This window comes from Mustela nivalis (assembly GCF_964662115.1).
Source record: "Mustela nivalis genome assembly, chromosome: 13".
Taxonomy (NCBI): domain Eukaryota; kingdom Metazoa; phylum Chordata; class Mammalia; order Carnivora; family Mustelidae; genus Mustela; species Mustela nivalis.
Genome location: NC_139032.1, coordinates 44,484,765 through 44,512,711, shown reverse-complemented (window position 1 = coordinate 44,512,711; position 27,947 = coordinate 44,484,765). Strand labels below are relative to the sequence as shown.

At 42.4% G+C, this 27,947-nt stretch overlaps 1 protein-coding gene across 2 annotated transcripts in view; it reads right to left on the bottom strand.

Annotated features, from left to right (window-relative positions):
• Positions 1 to 1,696: 1,696 nt before the first annotated feature.
• Positions 1,697 to 27,947, bottom strand: part of LOC309846444 (ADAMTS-like protein 1) — a 393,439-nt gene continuing 367,188 nt past the window's right edge. For both annotated transcript variants that reach the window (XM_082695353.1, XM_082695354.1), the window contains 3 exons: positions 12,796 to 12,905; positions 5,493 to 5,713; positions 1,697 to 4,214 (listed from right to left, as the gene is read on the bottom strand). In XM_082695353.1, coding sequence (XP_082551479.1) covers positions 4,108 to 4,214; positions 5,493 to 5,713; positions 12,796 to 12,905 — 438 coding nt within the window. In that variant the 3' untranslated portion in view covers positions 1,697 to 4,107. The remainder of the gene's footprint in view (positions 4,215 to 5,492; positions 5,714 to 12,795; positions 12,906 to 27,947) is intronic.

Here is a 27,947-nt window from a genome sequence, read left to right as displayed (position 1 = left end):
AGCTGATGATGGGGATATGAAAGAGCATGAATGCTGCCAAGCTTGGTCCCTCACCTCCCTTCTTCAGGGTCGCGTGGGTGATAAGAATGGTTGACACCCAGTGGATGCTTCAGTGACACAATGGGCGATCACAGATTTCCTCAGTGCAAATGACCTAGTTTTCTCACAAAAACCCTCTCTTGTGAGACATCCTCTTTCTAAAGGTGAGGAAACTGAGGCCTGGATGAGCTTTGGCGGTTAGTGATCACTCTGGTCTGGCTGGGCCCCAGATTTTCTGGGCTCATCTTGTCAAAGGCCTGGAAACTTCAGAGGCCAGGCAAGGGGTCTTTGGTTGGTAGAAGGAATTCCAACCCTGGGACTGGCCTGTGGTTTAGATTCCAAACTTTTATACTGTGGTTGGTGGCATCCTTCTAGGAATCTCTCCTTTTTCCCTGCTGAGATCTGTGATTTTGGCTGGAAATTTTTCCACACGTTCTGTTTGTGCCCTTCCCACTATTCAAAACTTCCTGGGTTTTTGCTCTGGCTTCTCTGACTCATTCTGCAACCTCCCCCTGCCCATCTCCCTGCCCCCCCCCCCCGGGGTCTCTGTAGGATATTATTTGGTTTCTGGCATGTGAGTATTTATAGTTCTAGCATTGGCTTTTTCTTTAAAGTGAAACCTAAAAGTCCTTAGAAAATAACTGGAATTTCAGGAAGAGCTTTCTGGTTTATTTTTACATGGATTAACAGACTGTAATATGCTGCGTGAGTTGCTGGAAGACAGGCTGGAGTTGGGCTTTGGGGCTGGGGGGTCCTCTCAGGTGCCTCCCACCAAGGTCCTTGTGTAGCCATCCTCTGGGCCTGGGGACTGGCTGCCCATTCGCAGGAGCCAGTTGATAAAACAAAACAAAACAAAACAAAACAAAAACAAAACTCCATGGGCGCTTTGATTTTTCTCTTGTGCTTCCTACTGTAGCTTTATTTCTACTAAAATGTTTTACAAATTGGGAGCTTGGGGCCTTAGAATGCCATCAGAATAGATTTTAGGGGATGAGAAAGTGACATGTCCCACTGTCCTCAAGCAGTAGGGAAGAACGGTGCCCACGAAGGTGGCCAGGCTTGGTCTGCTCCTATGCATGGGAGCCATTGCTGGCAGAGCGGGTGGGAAAATGGCTCTGGCTAAAAAGCCAGGCTTCTAGGAGGTTGATCCCTGTTCCACCCGCTGGTTGACCCCAGCCTTCTCTGGGCCTCTATCTACCTATATACAAGTGGATGGTCCTAGGGCTCATGGGAGGATGACATGTAGTGATGATCTGTAAATGTCAGTCCTACTAAGGGTGTCCATCCAGAATTTCAGCACACGGTTACATCAGACTCTGCATATCCCTGCACTCAAGTCTGTACCTGCCTCCAGAGATTCCAGGTCTTCTTTTGAAAGGTCCTGGGGCTCCCATCTTCCCACTGTGCAGGGCTGTAAATGAGATGATTGTCAAGGACAGTACTAAGCCTGAATATGTGCATGTCCACAGATGTAGCTCCTTTGGGTTGACTTACAGATCTGGCCCTTCGGGCATGGACCCCCAGCTTCCCAGGCAGAGCTGAAAACCGTTAAGTCTTCCATGTCAGCCAAGTCCTCGTAAGTGGCTGGGAACCACCCTCACCCCCTGTGTAGAATAAGACAGGGAAGGCTGGGCTTAACAGAGACTCAGACGACCAGTTTTAAATAAATAAGCTGTATTATCTGTACAAAAAAATATAAATACAGTTTTGTGTTTTAGAGGAGGAAGTGCCTCCTTCCACATTATTCAGCCGCTCTAATCACCTTGTGCTGCTGCTGAGTCACGATTCACAGAACAAACAGTAAATGTACATTCATCTCATGCAAGGAGCTCGCTACTTCCCACCCCAAACCTGGGTCCTCCAGGCTCACTCTGAAACCCACTCCAGCTGCTGCAGCCTGACACGAGGCAAAGGAGGACACCTGCCATTTAGGAAACGTAAATATCGGCCACTGGTTTTCCATAGCTTTTGAACTAGAAATCACCAACCACGTCAGTTAATAGTACGGAATTGGTCTTCTTCGTTCCGTGCGTAACTATTGAGTCACAAGTGAATCCCCTCTTACTGCCCTGTCATCCCATGTTAGCTTTACAATGAATTCTGTACACAGTGAATGGACCTGGAGTTAAACATCAGGTTCTATTAAAAATAGGAACAATACAATAATTACCACTGAGTAATTACAGGAACACAACTGCAGGAAGTTAATAAAAAGTCTGCCAAATACTTTTTTTTGGGATGACAATGTACAATTATTAATATTGCACTTTTTTTTATACAAGAAATCCTAATAAATATTCACAAAAGATATACAGACATAGAAAACATTCTCTTTTATTTTAAATAAACAGGACACTGATTTTTAGTAACATGATTTCTTAGAGCCCATCGTGGTGAGGAAGAAAGAGACCCACATTAATTATCCATAGCTCCCCTGTGGAGAGCACAGCTTAATATTGTCTTACACCCCACCTCCCCACTGCCCTGTCTCTGACTTCCAGGTGCCCTGGTATCAGGGGTGGCCTTGGGGCCGAGTGGCATTTTACAAGTCTGTATGTGGGGGGTGGGATGGCTGATCTGAGGGTTGAGTGATGGTGGCCAGCAGGGGGAGGTGGCCAAAGCCCCTCTGCTGAAAGCAATTTGCCAAATAGTCCCAGAATTTCAGGTTTGCCACAAGACTATCTACAGCCATTTAAATGTAGCTGATGGGCATTTATGGAAGGGTGTTTGCTGCCTTGCTTATGAATTCCTAAAATGGGTGGTAATTCATTTTCATAAGGTTCGTAGCATTTCATTGCATCGGGGGAACAGGTTGAAAAGCCTTTGAGGACCCTCCTACAAGCTTTAGTTATCCTACGGCTTTGCCACCACACCCTGTCCCCCTGCCTCAAGCTGCTGTGTAAACCAGAGGGGAGCTCTCATCGTGCTCCTGGAACGGCTCGCACAAAGCCAGCTGTCCCACCCCATGTCTGGCCAGCTCTGGAAGTGGCTCTCGTGACCTGGTGGGTCCTCTCTGACATACTGACCCCAGTCCCTTAAGTGGAGCAGCATCGGCCATCTAGGCAGAAAACCCAGACTATTCACGCCCAAAACGCCCTGGGCGCATGTCTGCAGTTGATCCTGGGTTGGGGCGGTGGTGGTGTGGGACTTGTGATTTAGGCAGAGATGCCAGGGCTGTCCTGCCTGCAAAACCAGAGCCTGAGGTCCCACTAGCTTCTCTCCAGGTGTAGAGGCCGCCATGTTCGCTGAGATGGCACGGGGAGTGTAGACTCCCCTCCAGTGCAAGGGGGAGGGTATGTGTCCTACTGCATGGCGTGGGCCCCCAGGGTCTGTGCCCTCTAGGAGGGCAGCAGAGTTCAGAGTGTCCCTTCCCTTCTCCTACCTGCACTGCCCCACTGAGGACCGTGCACAGGCTTCTTTTGGCTTCTGTACCCTTCCCCCCACTTTGTGTTTGGCCTCACGTGTGCTGTAGCCCCCCCTGGATGGTCTCCTCCTGACTGCTGTGTATTGGTGCTTTGAGTTCTCACGGCTCCCCACCAGAAGCGCTGAGTTCTGGCCTGGGTTCTTCTGGACAGTGTCCTCCCCTTCCTGCTTGCTCTTCCCAAGGCAGAGGAGGACACAGAGCAGCAGCATACTCCTGGGGTGACAGCATGCTGCCAGGGGAGACACAGTTGGTGATCTGAAGTCCGTATCAAGGCTTTACAAATGCTGTCACCTTCCCTCCCGTCTCTCATCTGCTCTTGGCCCTGACTCCTTGCTGTCCTCAGGAGCTGTGCCGGCCTCTTCCAGGGTCTGTCTGGGACCCACGGTGGGGAAGGCGTCTGCTCTGTGACCTCCTTTAGACCCTTTTCCTGGTCTTGCCCTGACATCCTGTCTCCAGCTAACTGAGAGAGAGGACATGCTGAGGTCCTCCTGTCTGGGGTGGGAGAGGAGGTCAGACGAGGGTGTGTGTGGTGGGGATGGGGAGAGGGCAATAAATAAATAAACAAAGAAAGCTTCAGTTCTGTCCAAGGTGGTGGCATGAGTCCTCTGTGTGGCCAGGGTGGGGTTCCGCCCTGGGCCCCATCTTCACGCTTTGCCACAGGTCCCACAGCAGCGAGATTTGAACTGGCTGAGCTGGCAGAGTTTCAGCTGCTTCACCTTCTCGCAGTACCTCGTGGTGTCCCTGCATTCCACTGGGAAGGGGACAGAAGCAAGATGTGAAACAGAGCCCAAGACCTGGGGCCCAGGGAGCTCGCTGGGGTCTGCCTTGGGCAGTGGGCTCCTGGGCAGGAGGGACCACTGCTGTCTGGCACCTGGAGGCTCGTCCTGCGTTGGTGGAACTCAGTCACGTGCCTCCCAGGCTGCCCCCGGGGTGCCATGGTGGGCTGGCTGATGGGGGCGCCCCCTCTATTTCCTTACCCTGTCCATCTAAGCCTCTCTCCTCCTTCCCCTGACGGTGCCTGACCTGAGCACTGTGGCATGCTAGCTCTAAATGAGATGGACCTTAAATATTGGTGCTGATTTGGGGGGTGGACCTCTGTGACTAACACAGTCTGAACTACTTAGACTGAATGTTAGTATAGATGGTGGTGAGCTCTTGGCCCACAGATGGGTCAGCGCCACCCAGAGAACAAAGATCACCTCTCCTTGGTGTATAAGCAAGGGACAGCGTGCCCATGGGGTATCTGCCTCAGCCCTGGCGACCTGATGCTCGGAGAGGCCCCGTTTGGGAGACACCTGGATGGCCACGTTCTAAAATTTCTTCTTCTTTGCCTCCTACTTTGTCTTCATCCCTTCCCTTTGTCCCACCTCCAGTTTGTTTCGGGTCCAGAGGAAGAAAGAATACCCAACTGGATACAAATGCCAATGTTGGGCAGAGGAGAATCCAAACTTGAGGAATGGGGGAGTGAAGGAGTATCCGATCTCGAGGGGTGGGGCCCCCTTGCAGTGGGCCCCCTTGGGGTGGGAGGGGGGAGGGAGCGTGGCTGCTTCTTGTTCTGCCGGAAGCAGAGTTTTGACGGGTGCAGGCCAGATGGCAGGCGGCGCTTGGCGCGCTCTCCTTGCGCGGACAATACTTCTGTCTAGTAGCCTGGCCCCTTGGGGATGCCCTGTCTGCTTGTCCTCTCTGGGTACCTGCCAAGCTACTGCAGGTAAGCTGGAGGCTGATTTCATCTAGCACTGGGCCAATAGCACCTGGCTTTGTGCAGAGCCACGATCCCCTGGCTTGGCTCGGTGCCCTGGGGGGCAGACTCGGCCAACTTTTATGGCCCAGACATGAGTGCAAACATCCTTGCACACATCATAGTTTGCTCTCAGGCACCCTTATGAAAAGACCCAACTCTGGCTCCAGCTCACTGTCCCTGGGAAACCTGATTGTGGGCCCTAGGCTCAGGTTTGGTCCCCAGGCAGGCTCTTTGTCCCCCCATGCCCTTTGGGGAATGGGCCGCAGGCTCTTTGGGGTTGGCACGTACTGTTTTCGCATGGGGTGATGTTGCAACGCTGCCAGTTGGCCGGCCGGGGCCCCCAGGAGCACAGGTGCTCGGGCACGGCCTTGTTGGTGCGGGCATGCACGCACTCCACGCGCCGGGCCTGGAAGCCGTAGTTGCCGCACGTCGCCGTGCACAGGCTCCACAGGCTGACCCTCCAGTGTACGCTGCAGGCTTCTGACCAGCAGTTCTGGGTGCTCACGGGCCTGTGGGAGGTGGGGGGCAGGGTTAGGGTCTGCGGCAGCAGGGGTGGGATCCGGGAAGGCTGGGCAGCCCTTCAGGCCTCTGGAGCTAGTAGAGGTGGGTTCTGATCTCTATGGGTGAGTGGCTGTAGGATCTCAAAAGGACGTTGGCTCTCACTGGGCCTCGTACTCAGCTCTGTGAAGTCTGTATCACTGCATGGCCCAGGATTCGGGCTGACAGAGGAAGGGGCTTGGTGGGGATTGTAAGCCCTCACCCCAAGGGAACATCCACAGGCCAGTAGGACTAGGAGCAGGGACTGGATGGGAATGTTTTTATAAACATATATTTTTATCCCCAGGGGTACAGGTCTGTGAATCACCAGGTTTACACACTTCACAGCACTCACCAAAGCACATACCCTCCCCAATGTCCATAATCCCACCCCCTTCTCCCAAACCCCCTCCCCCCAGCAACCCTCAGTTTGTTTTGTGAGATTAAGAGTCACTTATGGTTTGTCTCCCTCCCAATCCCATCTTGTTTCATTTATTCTTCTCCTACCCACTTAAGCCTCCATGTTGCATCACCACTTCCTCATATCAGGGAGATCATATGATAGTTGTCTTTCTCTGCTTGACTTATTTCGCTAAGCATGATACGCTCTAGTTCCATCCATGTTGTCGCAAATGGCAAGATTTCATTTCTTTTGATGGCTGCATAGTATTCCATTGTGTATATATACCACATCTTCTTGATCCATTCATCTGTGGATGGACATCTAGGTTCTTTCCATAGTTTGGCTATTGTGGACATTGCTGCTATAAACATTCGGGTGCATGTGCCCCTTTGGATCATTACATTTGTATCTTTAGGGTAAATACCCAATAGTGCAATTGCTGGGTCATAGGGCAGTTTTATTTTCAACATTCTGAGGAGCCTCCATGCTGTTTTCCAGAGTGGCTGCACCAGCTTGCATTCCCACCAACAGTGTAGGAGGGTTCCCCTTTCTCCACATCCTCGCCAGCATCTGTCATTTCCTGACTTGTTGATTTTAGCCATTCTGACTGGTGTGAGGTGATATCTCATTGTGGTTTTGATTTGTATTTCCCTGATGCCGAGTGATATGGAGCACTTTTTCATGTGTCTGTTGGCCATCTGGATGTCTTCTTTGCAGAAATGTCTGTTCATGTCCTCTGCCCATTTCTTGATTGGATTATTTGTTCTTTGGGTGTTGAGTTTGCTAAGTTCTTTATAGATTCTGGACACTAGTCCTTTATCTGATATGTCGTTTGCAAATATTTTCTCCCATTCTGTCAGTTGTCTTTTGATTTTATTAACTGTTTCCTTTGCTGTGCAAAAGCTTTTGATCTTGATGAAATCCCAATAGTTCATTTTTTCCCTTGCTTCCCTTGCCTTTTGCGTTGTTCCTAGGAAGATGTTGCTGTGGCTGAGGTCGAAGAGGTTGCTGCCTGTGTTCTCCTCAAGGATTTTGATGGATTCCTTTCGCACATTGAGGTCCTTCATCCATTTCGAGTCTATTTTCGTGTGTGGTGTAAGGAAATGGTCCAATTTCATTTTTCTACATGTGGCTGTCCAATTTTCCCAGCACCATTTATTGAAGTGGCTGTCTTTTTTCCATTGGACATTCTTTCCTGCTTTGTCGAAGATGAGTTGACCATAGATTTGAGGGTCTATTTCTGGGCTCTCTATTCTGTTCCATTGATCTATGTGTCTGTTTTTGTGCCAGTACCATGCTGTCTTGATGATGACAGCTTTGTAATAGAGCTTGAAGTCCGGAATTGTGATGCCACCAACGTTGGCTTTCTTTTTCAATATCCCTTTGGCTATTCGAGGTCTTTTCTGGTTCCATATAAATTTTAGCATTATTTGTTCCATTTCTTTGAAAAAGATGGATGGTACTTTGATAGGAATTGCATTAAATGTGTAGATTGCTTTAGGTAGCATAGACATTTTCACAATATTTATTCTTCCAATCCAGGAGCATGGAACATTTTTCCATTTCTTTGTGTCTTCCTCAATTTCTTTCATGAGTACTTTATAGTTTTCTGAGTATAGATTCTGTGTCTCTTTGGTTAGGTTTATTCCTAGGTATCTTATGGTTTTGGATGCAATTGTAAATGGGATTGACTCCTTAATATCTCTTTCTTCTGTATTGCTGTTGGTGTAGAGAAATGCAACTGATTTCTGTGCATTGATTTTATATCCTGACACTTTACTGAATTCCTGTATAAGTTCTAGCAGTTTTGGAGTGGAGTCTTTTGGGTTTTCCACATATAGTATCATATCATCTGCGAAGAGTGATAATTTGACTTCTTCTTTGCCGATTTGGATGCCTTTAATTTCCTTTTGTTGTCTGATTGCTGAGGCTAGGACCTCTAGTACTATGTTGAATAGCAGTGGTGATAATGGACATCCCTGCCGTGTTCCTGACCTTAGTGGAAAAGCTTTCAGTTTTTCTCCATTGAGAATGATATTTGCGGTGGGTTTTTCATAGATGGCTTTGATGATATTGAGGTATGTGCCCTCTATCCCTACACTTTGAAGAGTTTTGATCAGGAAGGGATGCTGTACTTTGTCAAATGCTTTTTCAGCATCTATTGAAAGTATCATATGGTTCTTGTTCTTTCTTTTATTGATGTGTTGTATCACATTGACTGATTTGCGGATGTTGAACCAACCTTGCAGCCCTGGAATAAATCCCACTTGGTCGTGGTGAATAATCTTTTTAATGTACTGTTGAATCCTATTGGCTAGTATTTTGTTGAGTATTTTAGCATCTGTGTTCATCAAGGATATCGGTCTATAGCTCTCTTTTTTGGTGGGATCCTTGTCTGGTTTTGGGATCAAGGTGATGCTGGCCTCATAAAATGAGTTTGGAAGTTTTCCTTCCATTTCTATTTTTTGGAACAGTTTCAGGAGAATAGGAATTAGTTCTTCTTTAAATGTTTGGTAGAATTCCCCCGGGAAGCCATCTGGCCCTGGGCTTTTGTTTGTTTGGAGATTTTTAATGACTGTTTCAATCTCCTTACTGGTTATGGGTCTGTTCAGGCTTTCTATTTCTTCCTGGTTCAGTTGTGGTAGTTTATATGTTTCTAGGAATGCATCCATTTCTTCCAGATTGTCAAATTTATTGCCATAGAGTTGCTCATAGTATGTTCTTATAATAGTTTGTATTTCTTTGGTGTTAGTTGTGATCTCTCCTCTTTCATTCATGATTTTATTTATTTGGGTCCTTTCTCTTTTCTTTTTGATAAGTCGGGCCAGGGGTTTATCAATTTTATTAATTCTTTCAAAGAACCAGCTCCTACTTTCGTTGATTTGTTCTATTGTTTTTTTGGTTTCTATTTCATTGATTTCTGCTCTGATCTTTATGATTTCTCTTCTCCTGCTGGGCTTAGGGTTTCTTTCTTGTTCTTTCTCCAGCTCCTTTAGGTGTAGGGTTAGGTTGTGTACCTGAGACCTTTCTTGTTTCTTGAGAAAGGCTTGTACCGCTATATATTTTCCTCTCAGGACTGCCTTTATTGTGTCCCACAGATTTTGAACCGTTGTATTTTCATTATCATTTGTTTCCATGATTTTTTTCAATTCTTCTTTAATTTCCCGGTTGACCCATTCATTCTTTAGAAGGATACTGTTTAGTCTCCATGTATTTGGGTTCTTTCCAAACTTTCTTTTGTGGTTGAGTTCTAGCTTTAGAGCATTGTGGTCTGAAAATATGCAGGGAATGATCCCAATCTTTTGATACCGGTTGAGTCCTGATTTAGGACCGAGGATGTGATCTATTCTGGAGAATGTTCCATGTGCACTAGAGAAGAATGTGTATTCTGTTGCTTTGGGATGAAATGTTCTGAATATATCTGTGATGTCCATCTGGTCCAGTGTGTCGTTTAAGGCCTTTATTTCCTTGCTGATCTTTTGCTTGGATGACCTGTCCATTTCAGTGAGGGGAGTGTTAAAGTCCCCTACTATTATTGTATTGTTGTTGATGTGTTTCTTTGATTTTGTTATTAATTGGTTTATATAGTTGGCTGCTCCCACGTTGGGGGCATAGATATTTAAAATTGTTAAATCTTCTTGTTGGACAGACCCTTTGAGAATGATATAGTGTCCTTCCTCATCTCTTATTATAGTCTTTGGCTTAAAATCTAATTGGTCTGATATAAGGATTGCCACTCCTGCTTTCTTCTGATGTCCATTAGCATGGTAAATTCTTTTCCACCCCCTCACTTTAAATCTGGAGGTGTCTTCGGGCTTAAAATGAGTTTCTTGGAGGCAACATATAGATGGGTTTTGTTTTTTTATCCATTCTGATACCCTGTGTCTTTTGACAGGGGCATTTAGCCCATTCACATTCAGGGTAACTATTGAGAGATATGAATTTAGTGCCATTGTATTGCCTGTAAGGTGACTGTTATTGTATATGGTCTCTGTTCCTTTCTGATCTACCACTTGTAGCCTCTCTCTTTGCTTAGAGGACCCCTTTCAATATTTCCTGTAGAGCTGGTTTGGTATTTGCAAATTCTTTCAGTTGTTGTTTGTCCTGGAAGCTTTTAATCTCTCCTTCTATTTTCAATGATAGCCTAGCTGGATATAGTATTCTGGGCTGCATGTTTTTCTCGTTTAGTGCTCTAAAAATATCATGCCAGCTCTTTCTGGCCTGCCAGGTCTCTGTGGATAAGTCAGCTGCCAATCTAATATTTTTACCATTGTATGTTACAGACTTCTTTTCCCGGGCTGCTTTCAGGATTTTGTCTTTCTCACTGAGACTTGTAAATTTTACTATTAGGTGACGGGGTGTGGGCCTATTCTTATTGATTTTGAGGGGCGTTCTCTGAACCTCCTGAATTTTGATGCTCGTTCCCTTTGCCATATTGGGGAAATTCTCCCCAATAATTCTCTCCAGTATACCTTCTGCTCCCCTCTCTCTTTCTTCTTCTTCTGGAATCCCAATTATTCTAATGTTGTTTCGTCTTATGGTGTCACTTAATTCTCGAATTCTCCCCTCGTGGTCCAGTAGCTGTTTGTCCCTCTTTTGCTCAGCTTCTTTATTCTCTGTCATTTGGTCTTCTATATCACTAATTCTTTCTTCTGCCTCATTTATCCTAGCAGTTAGAGCCTCCATTTTTGATTGCACCTCATTAATAGCTTTTTTGATTTCAACTTGGTTAGATTTTAGTTCTTTTATTTCTCCAGAAAGGGCTTTTATATCTCTCGAGAGGGTTTCTCTAATATATTCCATGCCTTTTTCGAGCCCAGCTAGAACCTTGAGAATTGTCATTCTGAACTCTAGATCTGACATATTATCGATGTCTGTATTGATTAGGTCCCTAGCCTTCGGTACTGCCTCTTGTTCTTTTTTTTGCGTTGAATTTTTACGTCTTGTCATTTTGGCCAGATAAGAGTAAATGAAGGGGCAAGTAAAATACTAAAAGGGTGGCAACAACCCCAGGAAAATATGCTTTAACTAAATTAGAAGAAATCCAAAATCGTGAGTGGGGAGAAAGGGAATAAAAAGAGGTTCAAAAAGAAAGAAAGAAAAAAAAAAAGAAGAGAAAAAAAAATTTTTTTAAAAAAAGAAAACACCTGAGAAAAATGTAAAAAATAAAAAAATATATATATATTAGATAAACTAGTAAAAAATCGTTAAAAAAGAAAAAGGTAACAGTTAAAAAAAAAATTTTACCCGAAGGCGAGAAGAAAAAGAAAAAAAAAAATGAAAAAGAAAAAATTAAATTAACTGCAAGACTAAAAAAAAATCACAGGAAAAAAGCCATGAGTTCCGTGCTTGGCTTTCTCCTCCTCTGGAATTCTGCTGCTCTCCTTGGTATTGAAACCGCACTCCTTGGTAGGTGAACTTGGTCTCGGCTGGATTTCTTGTTGATCTTCTGGGGTAGGGGCCTGTTGTAGTGATTCTCAAGTGTCTTTGCCCCAGGCGGAATTACACCGCCCTTACCCGGGGCCGGGGTGAGTAATCCGCTCAGGTTTGCTTTCAGGAGCTTTTGTTCCCTGAGCGCTTTCCGTAGAGTTCCGGAGGACCGGAATACAAATGGCGGCCTCCTGGTCTCCGGCCCGGAGGAACCGAGAGCCCAGGGCCCCACTCCTCAGTGCGCCCTCAGAGAACAGCGCCCAGTTACTCCCATCTGCCTGACCTCCGGCCGCGCTCCGAGATCACCGAGCCTGCGACCGGTTCAAGGTAACACCGAGCTCTGAGCTTACTGTCGGCTCTGTCTCTGCAGCCGGCTTTCCCGTTCCAATACCCGCAAGCTCAGACACCCCCGATCCTTCTGTGACCCTGCGGGACCTGAGGCCACGCTGACCCCGCGTGGGCTTCGCCCCGGTTTAGCCTCTGGAGCGATGTCCCTCAGCGGAACAGACTTTTAAAAGTCCTGATTTTGTGCGCGGTTGCTCCGCCGCTTGCCGGGAGCCGGCCCCTCCCCCCGGGGTCTATCTTCCCGTCGCTTTGGATTCACTTCTCCGCCGGTCCTACCTTTCAGAAAGTGGTTGTTTTTCTGTTTCCAGAATTGCTGTTCTTCTTCTCTTCGATCTGCCGATGGATTTTTAGGTGTTTGCAATCTTTAGATAAGCTATCTAGCTGATCTCTGGCTAGCTGAAGCAGTCTCAGCTTGCTACTTCTCCGCCATCTTGACTCCTCCCCCTGGATGGGAATGTTTTTAGACCCAGAGACCAGCATCCTCATTTTAGCCTAACTTCTGTTGGGGGGCCAACAAACATGAGGGGCTACTGGAGCCCTTGAGGTCTGGTGATCCCCATGTGGGCCTCACTTCCTGCCCATCCCAGGGCTAGTGCAGATCTCCTGCAGCATCAGGCCAACCCCAGGGGAACAGCACCCTCTATGCTCTTTATCTCCAAAAGGAGAAGGCCAGCCTGGTCCATTAAGTAAGTGCAAGGCCGCCCCGGGGCCATCTATCTCTTGGGAGAACAGGGGCCCCAGGGAGAGCGAGGTGAAAGGGCAGGGCGTCTGACCATGCGGACCATGGGATGCTGGAGGAGAAACGTCCTCCCGACACTGTCTTTCCATGCTGTTGACACAGCGCCTGGGGAATGGAGGTCTGCGGCTTTCTCCTACCTCGGAAGGGCGCTGCACTGCTCCGATGGTAAGGTGATGCCATCCCGTGTCTGGCAGAACACTTGTCTGTGTTGCACGGCTAGGTGAGGCCCGATGCAGGGCCCGTTGCACTGGGAAGCAGAAGAAGGTGACATGTATGTTAGCCAAGGTAAGGGTGGCAAGGGGGGTGGAGGGTGCAATGCTCGGGCTGCGGGGGGGACACAGAATCCCTGAGCGCGTTTTGTCTGGGGCCTTCCCATCATTTGTCTTACCCTTCTGTGTGTCACCTAAAGGACGTTCACTGGCATGCTTTCTTTTCTTTGTGCCATGGCATTAATGGTTAGCTCTCCTGTGGTCAGTAAGCATTCTGTTAGCAAACGGCTAATGGTCGTGTAGAGCCAGTCAGAGCACGTGCGCTCCCTTCCCAGATGAACCCCATCAAAGGGGTCTTGGCAGAAAGCACTAAGAACGTGGTGTGGTCAGCTTTCAGGCAGAAAGCCCTCCAGGTGCCCCTTCAGTCCATGGGGCATTGTGGTTAGTTATTTTCTTGCTAAATTCATTCAGATTAGCCAGTCCCATCATTTCTTTGCTTTCTTCGGCTTCATTGTTTCCAGGTTAGACCCAGTGCGGTTAAATGGAAGTAGACTTAGGTATGTGTAGTCAATCCCTGCTCAGGGCCTTTTGCTGCTCGCGGTGGCTAAGCTTCTCCCAGAGTCACCAGGGCCCGACCGTCACAGGAAACACCCCGCCTGCCTAACAGTGTCCTCATAAGCGAGACAGCAGCGGGCCCTTAGCCAGCGTCTGCTACTTGAGTAGAGTAAGTGGACAGCCAGCCCTGACAGGTCACTTTAGAAAAAAAGCTCTTGGGGGATCTTTGGGCTCCAGGGGTCCATGGGGGAGGTGTTCACCTTCAAAATGATAAGCAGAAATCTTTCACAAAATTTTTTTTATTTTTGACCCCCTTCAACCATTTCTCTCACCCTCTAATTCCCTGCTTCTTGCAACTACTATCTATTCTGTGTGTCTTAGATTCCACATGTAGGAGAAAGCATATGGTATGTATCTTCTTTCATTGAGCCTAATGCCCTCAAGATCCGTTTATGTTATCACAAATGGCAATATTTCATTCTTTATGGTTGAATAATAATCTATGATATATGTACATATATATATATATATACGCATACATGAAATAGCATCCATGGTACATATTATCTCTATATATCACACTTATTCTATCCATTCATCCACTGATGGCCATGTAGATTGTGTGCATGTTTGTTATAAATAATGCAGTGAATATGGTGGTACATATGTCTTTTTGAGTTAGCATTTTCATTTTCTTTGGATAAATTCTACCCAGAAGTGGAATTGCTGGTTCATATGGCAGGTCTGTCGTCCATTTTTTGAGGAATAACCCTGCTGTTTTCCATAGTGACTGCATCAATTTACATTCCCACCAACAGTGTACAGGAGTTATCTTTTCTCCATATCCTTGCCAACAGCTGTTGTCTTTTTAAAAAAATTTTTATTTTTTTATTTTTATTTTTTTAAAGATTTTATTTATTTGACAGAGAGAGATCACAAGTAGACGGAGAGGCAGGCAGAGAGAGAGAGAGAGAAGCAGGCTCCCTGCTGAGCAGAGAGCCCGATGCGGGACTCGATCCCAGGACCCTGAGATCATGACCTGAGCTGAAGGCAGCGGCTTAACTCACTGAGCCACCCAGGTACCCCGCTCTTGTCTTTTTGATGATAACCATTTTAACAGATGTGAAGTAATAGCTCATTGTGGTTTTGATTTGCATTTTCTTGACAAGTAGTGATTATGTACTAAGATGCATTTTCATGTACCTGTTGACCATCTATATATCTTTTGGGAAAAATATCTATCCAGATCTTCCACACATTAAAATTTTTTTTTTTTTTTTGCTATTGAGTCGCATGAATTCCTTATATAAAGATACACACACACACACACACACACACACACACACACACACATAGATCTTAAAGGTTTTATTTATTTGAGAGAGAGAGAGAGAGCGTGAGTGAGACAGTGTGAAAGGGGAGAGAGTCTGAGGGAGAAGCAGACTCCTTGCTGAACTGGGAGCCCAATGCAGGACTTAATCCTGGGACTCTAGGATCATGACCTGAGCTGAAGGCAGTTGCTTAACCAATTGAGCCACCCAGGTCCCCCTCATTATTTATTTTGGATAGTAGCTCCTTATTAGATTTACGATTAGCAAATATTTTCTCCCATTCAGTAGCTTGCCTTTTTATTTTGTTGATGCTTTCCTTTGCTGTATAGAAGCTTTTAGTATGATGTTGTATTGCTTATTTTTGCTCTTGTAGTTTTTGCTTTTCATGTCAGATTAAAAAAGAAAACCAGTAATGCTTATACCAAAGGTCCTTATTACCTATTTTTTTTTTTTTTGAGAGAGAAAGAGCACAAATGGGGGGAGGGGCAGAGGGAGAGAGAGAGAGAATCTCAAGTAGGCTCCACGCTCAGTGTGAAGTCCAACACAGGGTTTGATCTCATGACATTGAGGTCATGACCTTAGCCGAAATCTAGAGTCAGATGCTTAACCGACTGAGCCACCCAGGTGCACCTGCTTATGTTTTGTGATAAGAGTTTTATGGTTTCAGATGTTCAAGTCTTTAATCCATGAGTTAATTTTTGTGTATGGGGTAAGATTGTGGTTAATTTTCCTTCTTTTGTATGTGGCTGCCTAGTTTTCCCAACCTTATTTATTAGAGACTGTCCTTTCCTTACCACCTATTCTTCTGTCTTTGTAGAAAACTTGTTGACCATATATATAGCAGTTTAATTCTGGGTTTCTGTTTTGTGCAATTGATCAATGTCTGTTTTTATGCCAACACTGTATACTGTTTTGATTAGCTTTTTTTCTTTTTCATTTATTTGAGAGAGAGAGAGAGAGAGAGAGTACAAGATGGGGGAGGGTCAGAAAGAGAAGCAGACTCCCAGCTGGGCAGGGAGTCTGATGTAGGGCTTGATCCCAGGACTCTGGACGGCCATTTAAACAACTGAGCCACCCAGGCCCCCCATTGCCTGTAGTTTTTTAATCGAGTTTGAAATTAGGGATCATGGGCCCTCCAGCTTTTTTGTCTTAAGATTGTTTTGGCTATTTGTTTTGTTTTGTAGTTCCTTAGAAATTTTAGGATTATTTGTTCTAGTTCTGTGAAAAATGCCATTGGAATTTTGATAGGGATTGCATTTCATCTGTATGTTGCTTTGGGCAATATGGACCTTCTATCAATATTCATTCTTCCAATCCATAAGCACAGAATATCTCTCCATTTATTTGTGTCATCTTCAATTCTTTCACAAATGTTTTCTAGTTTTCAATGCTCACCTCCTTGGTTAAATGTATTCCTAGGTATATTTTTCATTTTAATGCAATTGTAACTGGGATTGTTTTCTTCATTTCTCTTCGATAGTTTGGTGCCGATTTTTGTATGTTGATGTTGTATCCTGCAACTTACTGAATTTGCTTATTATAACAGGTTTTGATAGAGTCCTTAGGGTTTTCTATACACAGTAGCATGTCATTTTTACTTTTCCTTTTTTAATTTTGGATGCCTTTTATTTCTTAATTGTTCTAGCTAGGACTTCTTATCCTATGTTAAAGATGGGGAGAGTGGGTGTCCTTCTCTTGTTTCTGATCTTGGAAGAAAAGTTTTCAGCTTTGTACCATTGAGGAAGATGTTAGCTGTGGACTTGTCATATATGGCCTTTATTATGCTGATGTACATCCCCTTTTACCCATTTTTCCCCCCTCCAATGAACTTAAAAGATTTTTTTGTAAATCAGCATATAATGTATTATTAGCCCCAGGGGTACAGGTCTGTGAATTGCCAGGTTTACACACTTCACAGCACTCATCATATCACATACCCTACCCAATGTCCATGACCCAGCTACCCTCTCCCTACCCCCTCCCCCCGGCAACCCTCAGTTTGTTTTGTGAGATTAATGGTCTCTTATGGTTTGTCTCCCTCCCAATCCCATCTTGTTTCATTTATTCTTTTCCTATCCCCAAGCCTCCCATGTTGCCTCTCAACTTCCTCATATCAGGGAGATCATATAACTGTCTTTCTCTGATTTCACTAAGCATAATACCCTCTAGTTCCCTTTTACCTACTTTTTAAAGTTTTTTTTTTTTTTTGTATTATGAATGGGTACTGAATTTTGTCAGATGGTTTTTCTGCATCTATTGAGATATGATTTTTATCCTTCGTTTTGTTGAACATGGTGTATGTATCACATTGATCAATTTGTGGATGTTGAACTATCCTTGCATCTGAGGTAAACTGCATCTGCTCAAGCTGTAGGATTCTTTTTATATATTTTTGAATTTAGCTGGTGAAAATTTTGCTGGGGGTCTTTGTATCTATGTTCAGCAGGGATACTGGAGTGTAATTTACTTGTGCCTAGCTTTCAGTTAATGTTCTTAAGGTTCATTTCTATTGTAGCATGTATAGAATTTCAATCCTTTTAAAGGCTGGCTAATACTCTATTGTAAGTATATACTACATCTGTTTATCCAACTGTCTGTCAATGGATTTTTGGTTGTTTGTGCCTTTAGGCTATTGTGATGCTACTTGTGAACATTAGTGTACATATATTTGTACAAATATATTTGTTCAAATACTTGCTTTCAGTAGTTTTGAGTGTTCATCTAGTAGTGGAATTGCTGGATCTTATGGAATTCTATGTTCAGTATTTTGAGAAACTGCTACACTGGTTTCTACAGTAGCTGTACCATTTTACATTACCACCAATAGTGCATAAAGTTCCAATTTTCCCACATTTCCACCAACGCTTGTTATTTAATTTTACTTTTAAAAATAATGAAGTGGCATCTCATTATAATTTTAATTTGCATTTCTCTAATTGCTAGTGATGTTGAACATCTTTTTATGTGTGTATTGTCCATTTGTATGTCTTCTTTGGAGAAATGTTTATTCTAGGTTTTGTGTTTTGTTAAATTGTAGTTCTCTTCTTTATATTTTGGATATTAATCCTTCATCAGATTTATGATTTGTAAGTATTTTCTCACATTCTGTGGGGATAGTATCCTTTGATGAAGACAAGCTTTCAATTTTGATGACATCCAGTTGATCCAATTTTTATTTGATTAATTGTGCTTTTTGTGTCCTTTCAAAAAAACCATTGCCAAGCCAGTTTTATGAAGCTTCTTCATTTCTTTTTAGAGTTTATACTTTTAACCCTAACATTTAAGTCTTTGATCCATTTCAAGTTAATTTTGGCACATAATTAAAATAAGGATCCAACTTTCTTCTCTAGCATGTATTTACCCAGTTTTCTCAGCGCCATTTGTTGAAAAGCTGTATTTTTCCTCATTGAATGATCCTGGCACACTTCATCTGGTCATATATACAAAGGTTTATTTCTGGGCTCTCTATTCCATTCCCTTGCACTGTATTCCAGAACTACACTGCTTTGATTACTGTAGCTTTGTAGTAAGTTTGGTATCAGGAAGTGTGAAGCCTCTTTGTTCTTTTTCAAGAAAATTTTTTTTTTTTTTTTGGATATTCAGTCTTGATACTCCATCTGAATTTTTGGTTGGATTTTCTTATTTCTGCATAAAGTTCTTGGGATTTTGAATCTCTGGATCAATTTGAGCTATACTGACATCTTAATAAGTTTTCTAGTCCATGAACACAGGATGTCCTTTCGTTTCTTTTGGTCGTCTTTAATTTCTTTTAGTAATGTTTTGTAGTTTTGTAGTACAAGTCTTTCACCTCCTTGGTTAAGTTTATAAGTAGAATGCTGTTCTTTTTTGTTTCTGGCACTTTAGAGCTAAGTTTATTTTTTTAAATTTTGGTTAGTTGACATACAGTTCAACATTGGTTTCAGCAGTAGAGTTCAGTGGTTCATCATAACCACCCAGTCCTTATCCAAACAAATACCCTCCTTAATACCTATTGTCCATCTATCCCATTCCCCAAAGACCTCCTTCCATCAACCCTGTTTTCTATAGTTAAGAGTCTCTCATGATTTGTTCCCCCCGCTCTTTTGTTCCCCTTCCTGAATGTTCACCTCTTTTGTTTCTTAAATTCCATATATGATGAAACTGTATGGTATTTGTCTTTCTCTGATTAACTTATTTTACTTAGCATAATATATTCTAGTTCTGTCTATGTTGTTGCAAATGGCAACATTTCATTTTGATGGCTGAGTAGTATGATTTTCTTAATTTCCTGAAGTACAAAATATATAACTTGAAATATATGTTGTATATATATTATATATCATGCTATATATCAAATTATATATAAAATATATAAGGAATACATAATTTTAGATCATAATTCATATATAGATATGCAACTGATTTCTATTGATTTTTGTATCTTGCAACTTTGTTGAGTTCATTTATTAGCTCCAAGAGGTTTCTTCTGGTGTTGGTATTGGGATTTTTAGGGTTTTTACAGAAGAGATTGTGTCATCTATAACAGAGATAATTTCACTTCTTTTCTAACTTGTGTGACTTTTCTTTTTCTTGCCTAATCACTCTGAACTTCGAATACTATGTTGAATGGAAGTGGTGAACATTGCATTCTTGTCTTCTTCCTCATCTTAATAGGGAAAGTTTTTAGTCTTCTCTATTGACTATGATAGCTATGGGTTTTTTTAGCTGTGGGTTTTTCATCTATGGTGTTTATTATTATTATTTTAAAAGATTTTCTTTATTTGACAGAGACACAGTGAGAGAGCAAACGCAAGCAGAGAGAGTGGAAGAAGGGAGAAGCAGGCTTCCTGCCAGGCAGGGGCAGGGAGCCCAATGTGGGGCTCAATCCCAGAACCCTAGGATTAGGACCGGAGCCAAAGGCAGACGCTTAATGACTGAGCCACCCAGGTGTTCCTATGGTGTTTATTATTTTGAGGTAGTTTCTTTTTATTACTAGTTTTTTGAGTTTTTATCACAAAAGAATTTTGAATTTCATCAAAGGCTTTTTCTGAATCCGTTGAGATCATGTGGTTTTTTTCCTTTTATCATTTTAATATGGTATAATGGTATTATCATGGTTATTATATGTTGAACCATCCTTATATTACAAGAATAAATCCTACCTGAAGGTTTGTAATCCTTTTAATATGCCCCTATACTTCATTTGCTATTGTTAGTTTTCTTGTATTGTCTTCCTCTGGCTTTGGTATCAGAATAGTCCTGGCCTCACAGAACCAGTTAGGGAGTGCTAGTACTCCTTCCCTTTCAATTTTTAGGAGGGATAAATGTAGGTATAAATTCTTAAATATTAGGTAGAATTCACCAGTGAGGACATCTGGGCCAGGGCTTTTCTTACTGATTGGATTTCCCTATTAGTTACAGGTCTATGTGTATTTTTACTTCCTTACAATGTGGTCTTATTTTGTGTGTTTCTAGGAAATTGTCTGTTGCATCTAGGGTATTCAGTTTGTTGGTGTACCACTGTTCATAGTACTAATGTATTACCACTTTTATTTCAGATTTTAATAATTTGAATTTTCTGTTTTTCCCCCCCCCTTAATGTAGCTAAAAGTTGGTTCATCTTGTAGATCTTCTGGAAGAACCAACTTTTGGTTTCATTGATTTTTCTTTTATTTACAGATATTATTGTCTTTATTATTTCCTTTCTTCTAGCAGCTTTGAATAGTTTGCTTTTGTTTTATTTCTTTAACACCAGAAGTTGGGTTGTTTTTGGAAGTCTTTCTTTTTTAATGTAAGCATTTATAAATACATTCTTTTTCTCTGAGCACTGTGTCTTCTGCATCCTGCATTTTCACTTGTTTCAAGGTATTTTCCCAATATTTGTGAATTTTTCTTCTTAAATAACAGTTGAAAAAACATCTCTCCCAGTTTTTGTACACAGACTCTGTGCCTGGGCACTCCTTCATTGATTAGCTGGGTGTGCTCTGAGCCTAGGCATCAGCCTGCAATGAAAGCTTAGGTTATATTCAGGTCTTTACTGTGATCATGTGTCTTGCCTGGGCCTTGCATGTAGTTTTCTTAATATGTCTCCTTCCTAATGTCTTTATTTCCTAAGGCATCTCACCCCATGTCCTCAGGGCCTTTGGTGGTCTATTTCATGTCTTTATAATTTCTTGGCCCAGGTGTCTGCAGGTCTGTAGTCCCCCTTCAGCTTTCACAAGCAGTGGCTGCCTCCCCACCGCTTGAGATCTTAATTGAGAAGAGACCCTTCCTTTAGGTGGTTCCCCGCTAGGTTAGAACACTGCAGATAGGCTTTTCTGTACTCCTTATGGATCGAGGGAGGGAAATGAACTGCTGATGCCTTTGGGCTGAGACTGTGCCATGCTGAGGAGAGGGTGGGGAAGGATGAATGAGAATGCCATATAATTTCCTGCTTTTTTGAAGGTAGATTTTAATTTCAGTGTTTGCTTGGTTATTATGGGCTTTTACTCCTCTAGGGTAATTTCAGCCAGTTTCTGGTTGGTTTTTAATGTTTTTATGGGGGAATGGGAACTTAGGGCTACCTAGTACATCTAGTCATTTTGCTAATGTTCCTTGACTACAACTGGAAATTACTCACTGCTGATTTGACTTGTGCCCATTGACACGCTGAAACTGCTCTTCACAGGTTGCCAGTAACTGTCACTCAAGTTTCCTCGAGTACCAGATAATGTTTACCTTTTCTTGTTTGTTCTTTCTGATCCATTTTGATACCTAGATCCTTCTTTCCCTTCTGGAAACTCCTTTGTTACTTTTTGTGAATATATTTTTTTTCTACTCATTAAATTATCTTTTCCTTGCTCCTGTTTCTGCCCATTAATTAGTGTTCCCAAAGGTTCTAGCCTGTGCCTTTCTTCATCTCCTGCTTTCCCTCCTCTTGGGTTATACTACCCTTTTATGGGCCAGATCTACATCCAACTGCTGAGTGAAAATATCTAATTGGATATTACACATATTAAACATGTTAAAAACAATTTCTTACCCAATTCACCCTCTTATTTCTGTTTTCCTACCTAGTTGTTCAGTCCATTTACACATGTGTCCGTTTCCTCCTCCTTTGTGATATCCAAGCACTACTGAAGTCATGGGTCTCATACTTTGATAGAATCTCTTCTATGAGATCTCTCCAGTTCCATTGCTTTCATTGCTTTTAGCACCATTTCTCCAGTAGATTCAGTTTCTTTTCTCCAGTCTTGCCATTTCTCAATACTATGCTGCTAAATATATAATCTTTTAAAAGCCAACCAGGTGGCATTCATAATAAAATCTAAACTCCTCCTAGAGCATACAAGATGACTCATGATCTGGCACCTGTTGTCCAGCCATGTTTCTATTTCAAACGTTCTGGGGCTGTTTTCAGTTTCATTCCTTCATACATGCTTGAATAGAACACATTCCCCACCCAAGACAGGTGCCTCATAAATGTATGTCAGGTTAAAAGAAGAAAGTTGAAGTATTACATAAAGCCATGATGTTAGAGCTGAGAAAATGGTCTTAGTTTTAGACTTTAAAGAGGTAGGCACATGAAAGAATAGATATTTGCATGACACTATTCTGAAAGGATTTTCTTGTCAGAGACAATTACCATTTTCATTCTCACAGGAGTGGAAGGTGGAGGTTTGAAGGGCATCCATAGCTTGAAGCACATCCCAACTCTATCACCAATAGGCAAATATCAACAGGATTGTGAGATTGTAATACTTCAAGTCTTGCTATTCTTCAAAGGGTGGTCCTTGGACCCATAACACTGGCATCACCTTAAAGCTTTTAGAAATCCAGCATGGATGAACAAAGATAGATCAACACTGTGAGAAACTTCAAAAAGAGATAGAAGTGAAAGAGCTGAAGAACACAGTAAGTAAAACTGATAAATATACTAGAAGGGTTCAACAACACACTAGATGAAGCAGAAGGACCAGTCACTTCAAAAACAGGCAGTGGAACTCATCAGAGGAGCAAAAAGAATGAAATAACTGCGAAGACAGTTACAAGACTTACGGGACAACAGAACATGAACCAATATTTCCATCACAGAGGATAAAGAAGGAGCAGAGAGAAAAAGGAGAAGAAAACTTACTTTAAGAAATCTAACCTGGGGAAAGAAGAAAGGAACCAGATAATCAGAGCCAGGAAACCCCAAGAATTCCAAAGAAGATGAATCTAAAGAGACCCACACTAGGACCCATTATAATTAATATGTCAAAAAGACCCCAACAAGCATATCAGGAAACTCTGATAAGACTATCAGCAAATTTATTTAAATTTTTTTTTTTTTTTTTTTTTAGCAAAAACATTGACATATACTGTGTCATTGTCTTCTGACCTGCACCTGGCAGAAAGAAAAAACTTCCAACCAGGAATACTCTACCTAGCAAAGTTATTTTTTCAGACAGACAAAAGCTAAAGGAATTCACCATCAATCAGCCTTAAAACAAATGTTAAAAGAGGATATATTTCATAAAAACATCTTCAGTAGCAAAAGAAGAAAAAATATCAAAGGGTTAGCTTCATGCTAAAAACACAGGACACTAATTAGTAACTGAAAACATGAAAGTAAAAACTCACGGGTAAAGGTAAATATACAGAAAAAGTAGTGGATTGATATGTAAACCTAAATGAAGTGTAAAAGACAAAAGTAGTAAATAACTCTAACTGCAATAATTAGTTAAAAATATGTAAAATATCACATGAAAAACAAAATGGGGAGAGAGTAAAAAGAGCTTTAGAATAGAATCAAACTTAAATTGTTATGAACTTAAAGATTGCTATAGATATGCTGCTATATGTACACCTCATGGTAACCACAAAACAAAAGCCTGTGGTGGATACACAAAAAGTAAAGAAATCAAAGCATATCAATAAAGTCATCAAACCACAAAGGAAGAAAGGAAGAGATAGGAACTATAAAAAAGCAGTAAGTACAAACATACCAATTATGTTAAGTGTGAATCTGTTATAAATGCTCTAATTAAAACACAGCATGATTTAATGGACGAAAAAAACCAAGACCCATCTAAATGCTGCCCCTAAGATAACCTCACTTCAGAAGCAAAGACACACACTGAAAGTGAATGGATGGAAAAGATAATCCATGTACATGGAAACCAAAGGAGAGCACTGGTCGCTGTGCTTAGAGCAGGCAAAACACATTTGAGAACAAAGATTGGCATTACATATCATTTGTAAATACTTACACACCCAACATAGGAATACCTATATATATAAAGCAAATATTAACAGATCTAAAGGAAGAAACTGACAGTAATACAGTAGTGGGGACTTTAACACCCCACTTAACATGAACGGATAAATCATCCATAAAGAAAATCAGTAATGAAACATTTTTAAACAACATTTTTGACCAAATGGACTTGACAGATGTGTGTGTGTGCATTCTGAACTACATGTGAAACATTCTCCACGATAAATCATATACTAGGCCAAGAAAATTCACAAATTTTCTTGGAAAATTTTCTTGGAAAATTTGTGGAAACTTTACAAATATGTAAGGATTAAAGATGTTATTGAACAACTAAGGGGTCAAAGAAGATATTAAAAGAGAATAAAGACTTGGAGACAAATGGAAATGTAACATACCAAAACTTAAGGGATGCCGCAAAAATGGTTCAAAGAGGAAATTTCATAGCACTAAATGCCAACCTCGAAAAACAAAAATCTCAAACAACCTAACTTTACATTCAAAGAACAGAAAATGAACAAATGATGCCCAAAGTTAGTAGGTAGAAAGAAATAACAATGAGCAGAGTAGAAACAGAAAAGATTATGAAACTAAAATTTCATTCTTTGAAAAAAAAAAAAAAAAAACACAAAACAAAACCTGACAAACCTTTAGCTAGCATCACCAAAAACTAGAAGACTGAAAATCAGAAATGAAATAGCTGTTACAACTGATAACACACAAAATATAAAAGATTATAAGAGACTATTATTATAAAACTTCAACAAATTAGACAACCCAGAAGAAATGAATTTCTACAAACCAAGACTGATTCCTGAAAAAAAGAGAAAAAAACCTGAACAGATTGATTATTAGTTTGATCTCTTTATTAGTAATCAAAACCTCCCAATAAACAAAAGTCCAGGACCAAATAGCTTCATCGGTGAAATCTACCAGACATTCAAAGCAGAAATAATAATCCTTTTCAACCTTTACCTGAAAATCTAAGAGGAGTGAATGCTTTCAAACTCATTTTATAAGACCTGCATTACTAACACCAGAAAAGGACACAAGAATCTCTGATGAACATAGATGCCAAAATCCTCAACAAAATATTAGCAAACCAAAATCAACAATACACTGAAAAGATCATGCACCACAATCAGTGAGGATTTATTCCAAGGATGTAAGTATGGTTCAACATCTGCAAATCAATTAGTATGACACACCACATTAACAAAATGAAGGATAAAAGTCCTTCAATAGATGGACTCAATAGATGCAAAAGAAAGTATCCAACAAAAGTCAATATCCCATTTGTGATTTAAAAACTCTCAACAAGGGGCGCCTGGGTGGCTCAATGGGTTAAGCCACTGCCTTCGGCTCAGGTCATGATCTCAGGGTCCTGGGATCGAGTCCCGTGTCGGGCTCTCTGCTCGGCAGGGAGCCTGCTTCCTCCTCTCTCTCTCTCTCTGCCTGCCTCTATGCCTACTTGTGATCTCTCTCTGTCAAATAAATAAATGAAATCTTTGGGAAAAAAAAAAAAAAAAAACTCTCAACAAAGTGGGCAGAAACAACTGGGTGACAGAGGCTGTTTGTCTTAGACTTAGGCATAAGGAGTCTGGCTCATGTCACCTAACAAGCAAACCAATTCTTGTGGAGGCCTTGCTACTCTTCCTACTTAAGAGTCACAGTGCAGCAGTGCCTCTTCCCAGGGGGCTGGCCAGATTTGTACCATTATGAGGACCTGCTGTGTATCTTGTTTAAAAGGCATTTAGGAGGGACTTCTACTCTTGATTTGGAAGATGTGGCGTGGGAAGATCCTCCCATGGACACATTGAAACAACAATTACATTTATGCAACTAACTGTGTAAACAACCCGAAGACTGCTTCCACCGCTAGTCATGGAGAGAAGGGCACATCAAAAAGGGTAGGAGAGATCCGAAGGGGCACGTGTACCTGAATGTTTATAGCAGCAATGTCCACAATAGCGAAGCTATGGAAAGAACCTAGATGTCCATCAACAGATGAATGGATAAAGAAGATGTGGTATATATATATACAATGGAATACTATGAAGCCATCAAAAAAAATGAAATCTTGCCATTTGCAATGATATGGGTGGAACTAGAGGGTACTATGCTGAGCAAAATAAGTCAATCGGAGAAAGACAATTATCATCTCCCTGATTTGAGGAAGTTGAGAGGCAACATGGGGGGTTTGGGGGTAGGAAAAGAATAAATGAAACAAGATGGGAGGGGGAGGGTGGTGGGGTTATGGACATTGGGGAAGGTATGTGCTAGGGTGAGTGCTGTGAAGTTTGTAAACCTGGTGATTCATAGGCCTGTACCCCTGGGGCTAATAATACATTATATGTTAATTAAAAAAAAAAAAGCGTAGGAGGGGCAGTCAGGAACTAAACCCCCAGTGTGACTAACCACAAATGAGAGGGACATCATAAGCATGGAGAAGTGAGAGGGATCAGACCCCACACTAGGTACCCCTGGCCCTGGAGACCAGCACTGGATGTACAGTCTGTCTTTGAAAATCAGCAGACTTAGGGACACCTGGGTGGCACAGTAGGCTGGGTCTGCCCTCGGCTCAGGTCGTGATCCTAGTGGCCTGGGATCTAGTCCTGCATCGGGCTCCCTGCTCAGCAGGTAGTTTGCTTCTCCCTCTCCCTCTGCTGCTTCCCTTGCTTGTGCTCTCTGTCAAATTTTTTAAAAAATCTTAAATTACCAGGCTTAGCTCTAGGAGAGCAGGAGGGTATAGAGAACTGAGTCCCTGTCTTTAAAGAGCCAACATGCTAAATAACTGGCCTAAGACACAGCACAGAAGCAGCTGTTTGAAAAGCAACTGTAGTATATTTGAAGTTTATTGACTAATCTTAGAATGTTAATTGACTAATCATAGAATGTGCTGGAGGAGCAGGGATTTGCAGATTTATCTGGGAAAAAAATAGTGCTGTGGGCACCATTTTTCTTGACATATATTTTTTTTAAGATTTTATTTATTTGACAGAGATCACAAGTAGGCAGAGAGGCAGGCAGACAGAGAGAGAGAGGAGGAAGCAGGCTTCCTGCCAAGCAGAGAGCCCGATGCGGGACTCGATTCCAGGACCCTGAGATCATGACCTGAGCCAAAGGCAGAGGCTGAACCCACTAAGCCACCCAGGCACCCTTTCTTGACATCTTCTAACTGAATGCTTGGGGGATCCAGCTAACAACAGCTCATTTACCTTGCTAGCTCTGCATGACCCATCCTGGCATTCTTCTGCACACCTAATATACCGGCCAAGACTGGTATCCCTCCAGAGCAGCTCCTGCCCCATGGCACCTGGCAGGCAACCTTGGCAGGGACTGGTGCAACTCCACAGTGACTCCTACCCTGGGAAGGAGATGGATAAACCCTTCACACCAAGGTACCTGTAGTTTGTGCAGCTGGAGCTCTTAGCTGGCTGCACAGAGAGAAAACTCTGTCCTTTGGTGTGCCTGCAGCTGTGGCAGAGGCTAATTACAGACAGCTGAGTGCCAGCCCACCTATCAAGATGGCCACAGTGCCTGCTGCTGAGTCTCTGAACAGCTTTAACCCTGGCCAGTGCACTTAAAACAGGCAAAGCAGGTCATTGTAGCTGGCTGGCATCAAGGCCAGTCCGACCCACCAATGTATCTAAAGCAATCACAGCCAGAACAGGAGGGTGCACACAGCCCTTTACCCCTGGAGTAACTGGTTCTGATTACCTGGGGGAATAGTGTTATAGGGGACTACAGTATCTCTTAAGACCAGGAGCTGTAGATGACCTTCTTAATACACAGAAATAAACACAGAGCGTTAGATAAAATGAGACAGGAATATGTCTTAAATGAAAGAACAAGATAATACCATAGACAAAAATTTTAATGAAACATAATTAATATGGCTGATAATGAGTTTAAAGTAATAGTGGTAAAGAGACTAGACTTGAGAAAAGAGATGAGCTCAGTGAAAATTTCAACAA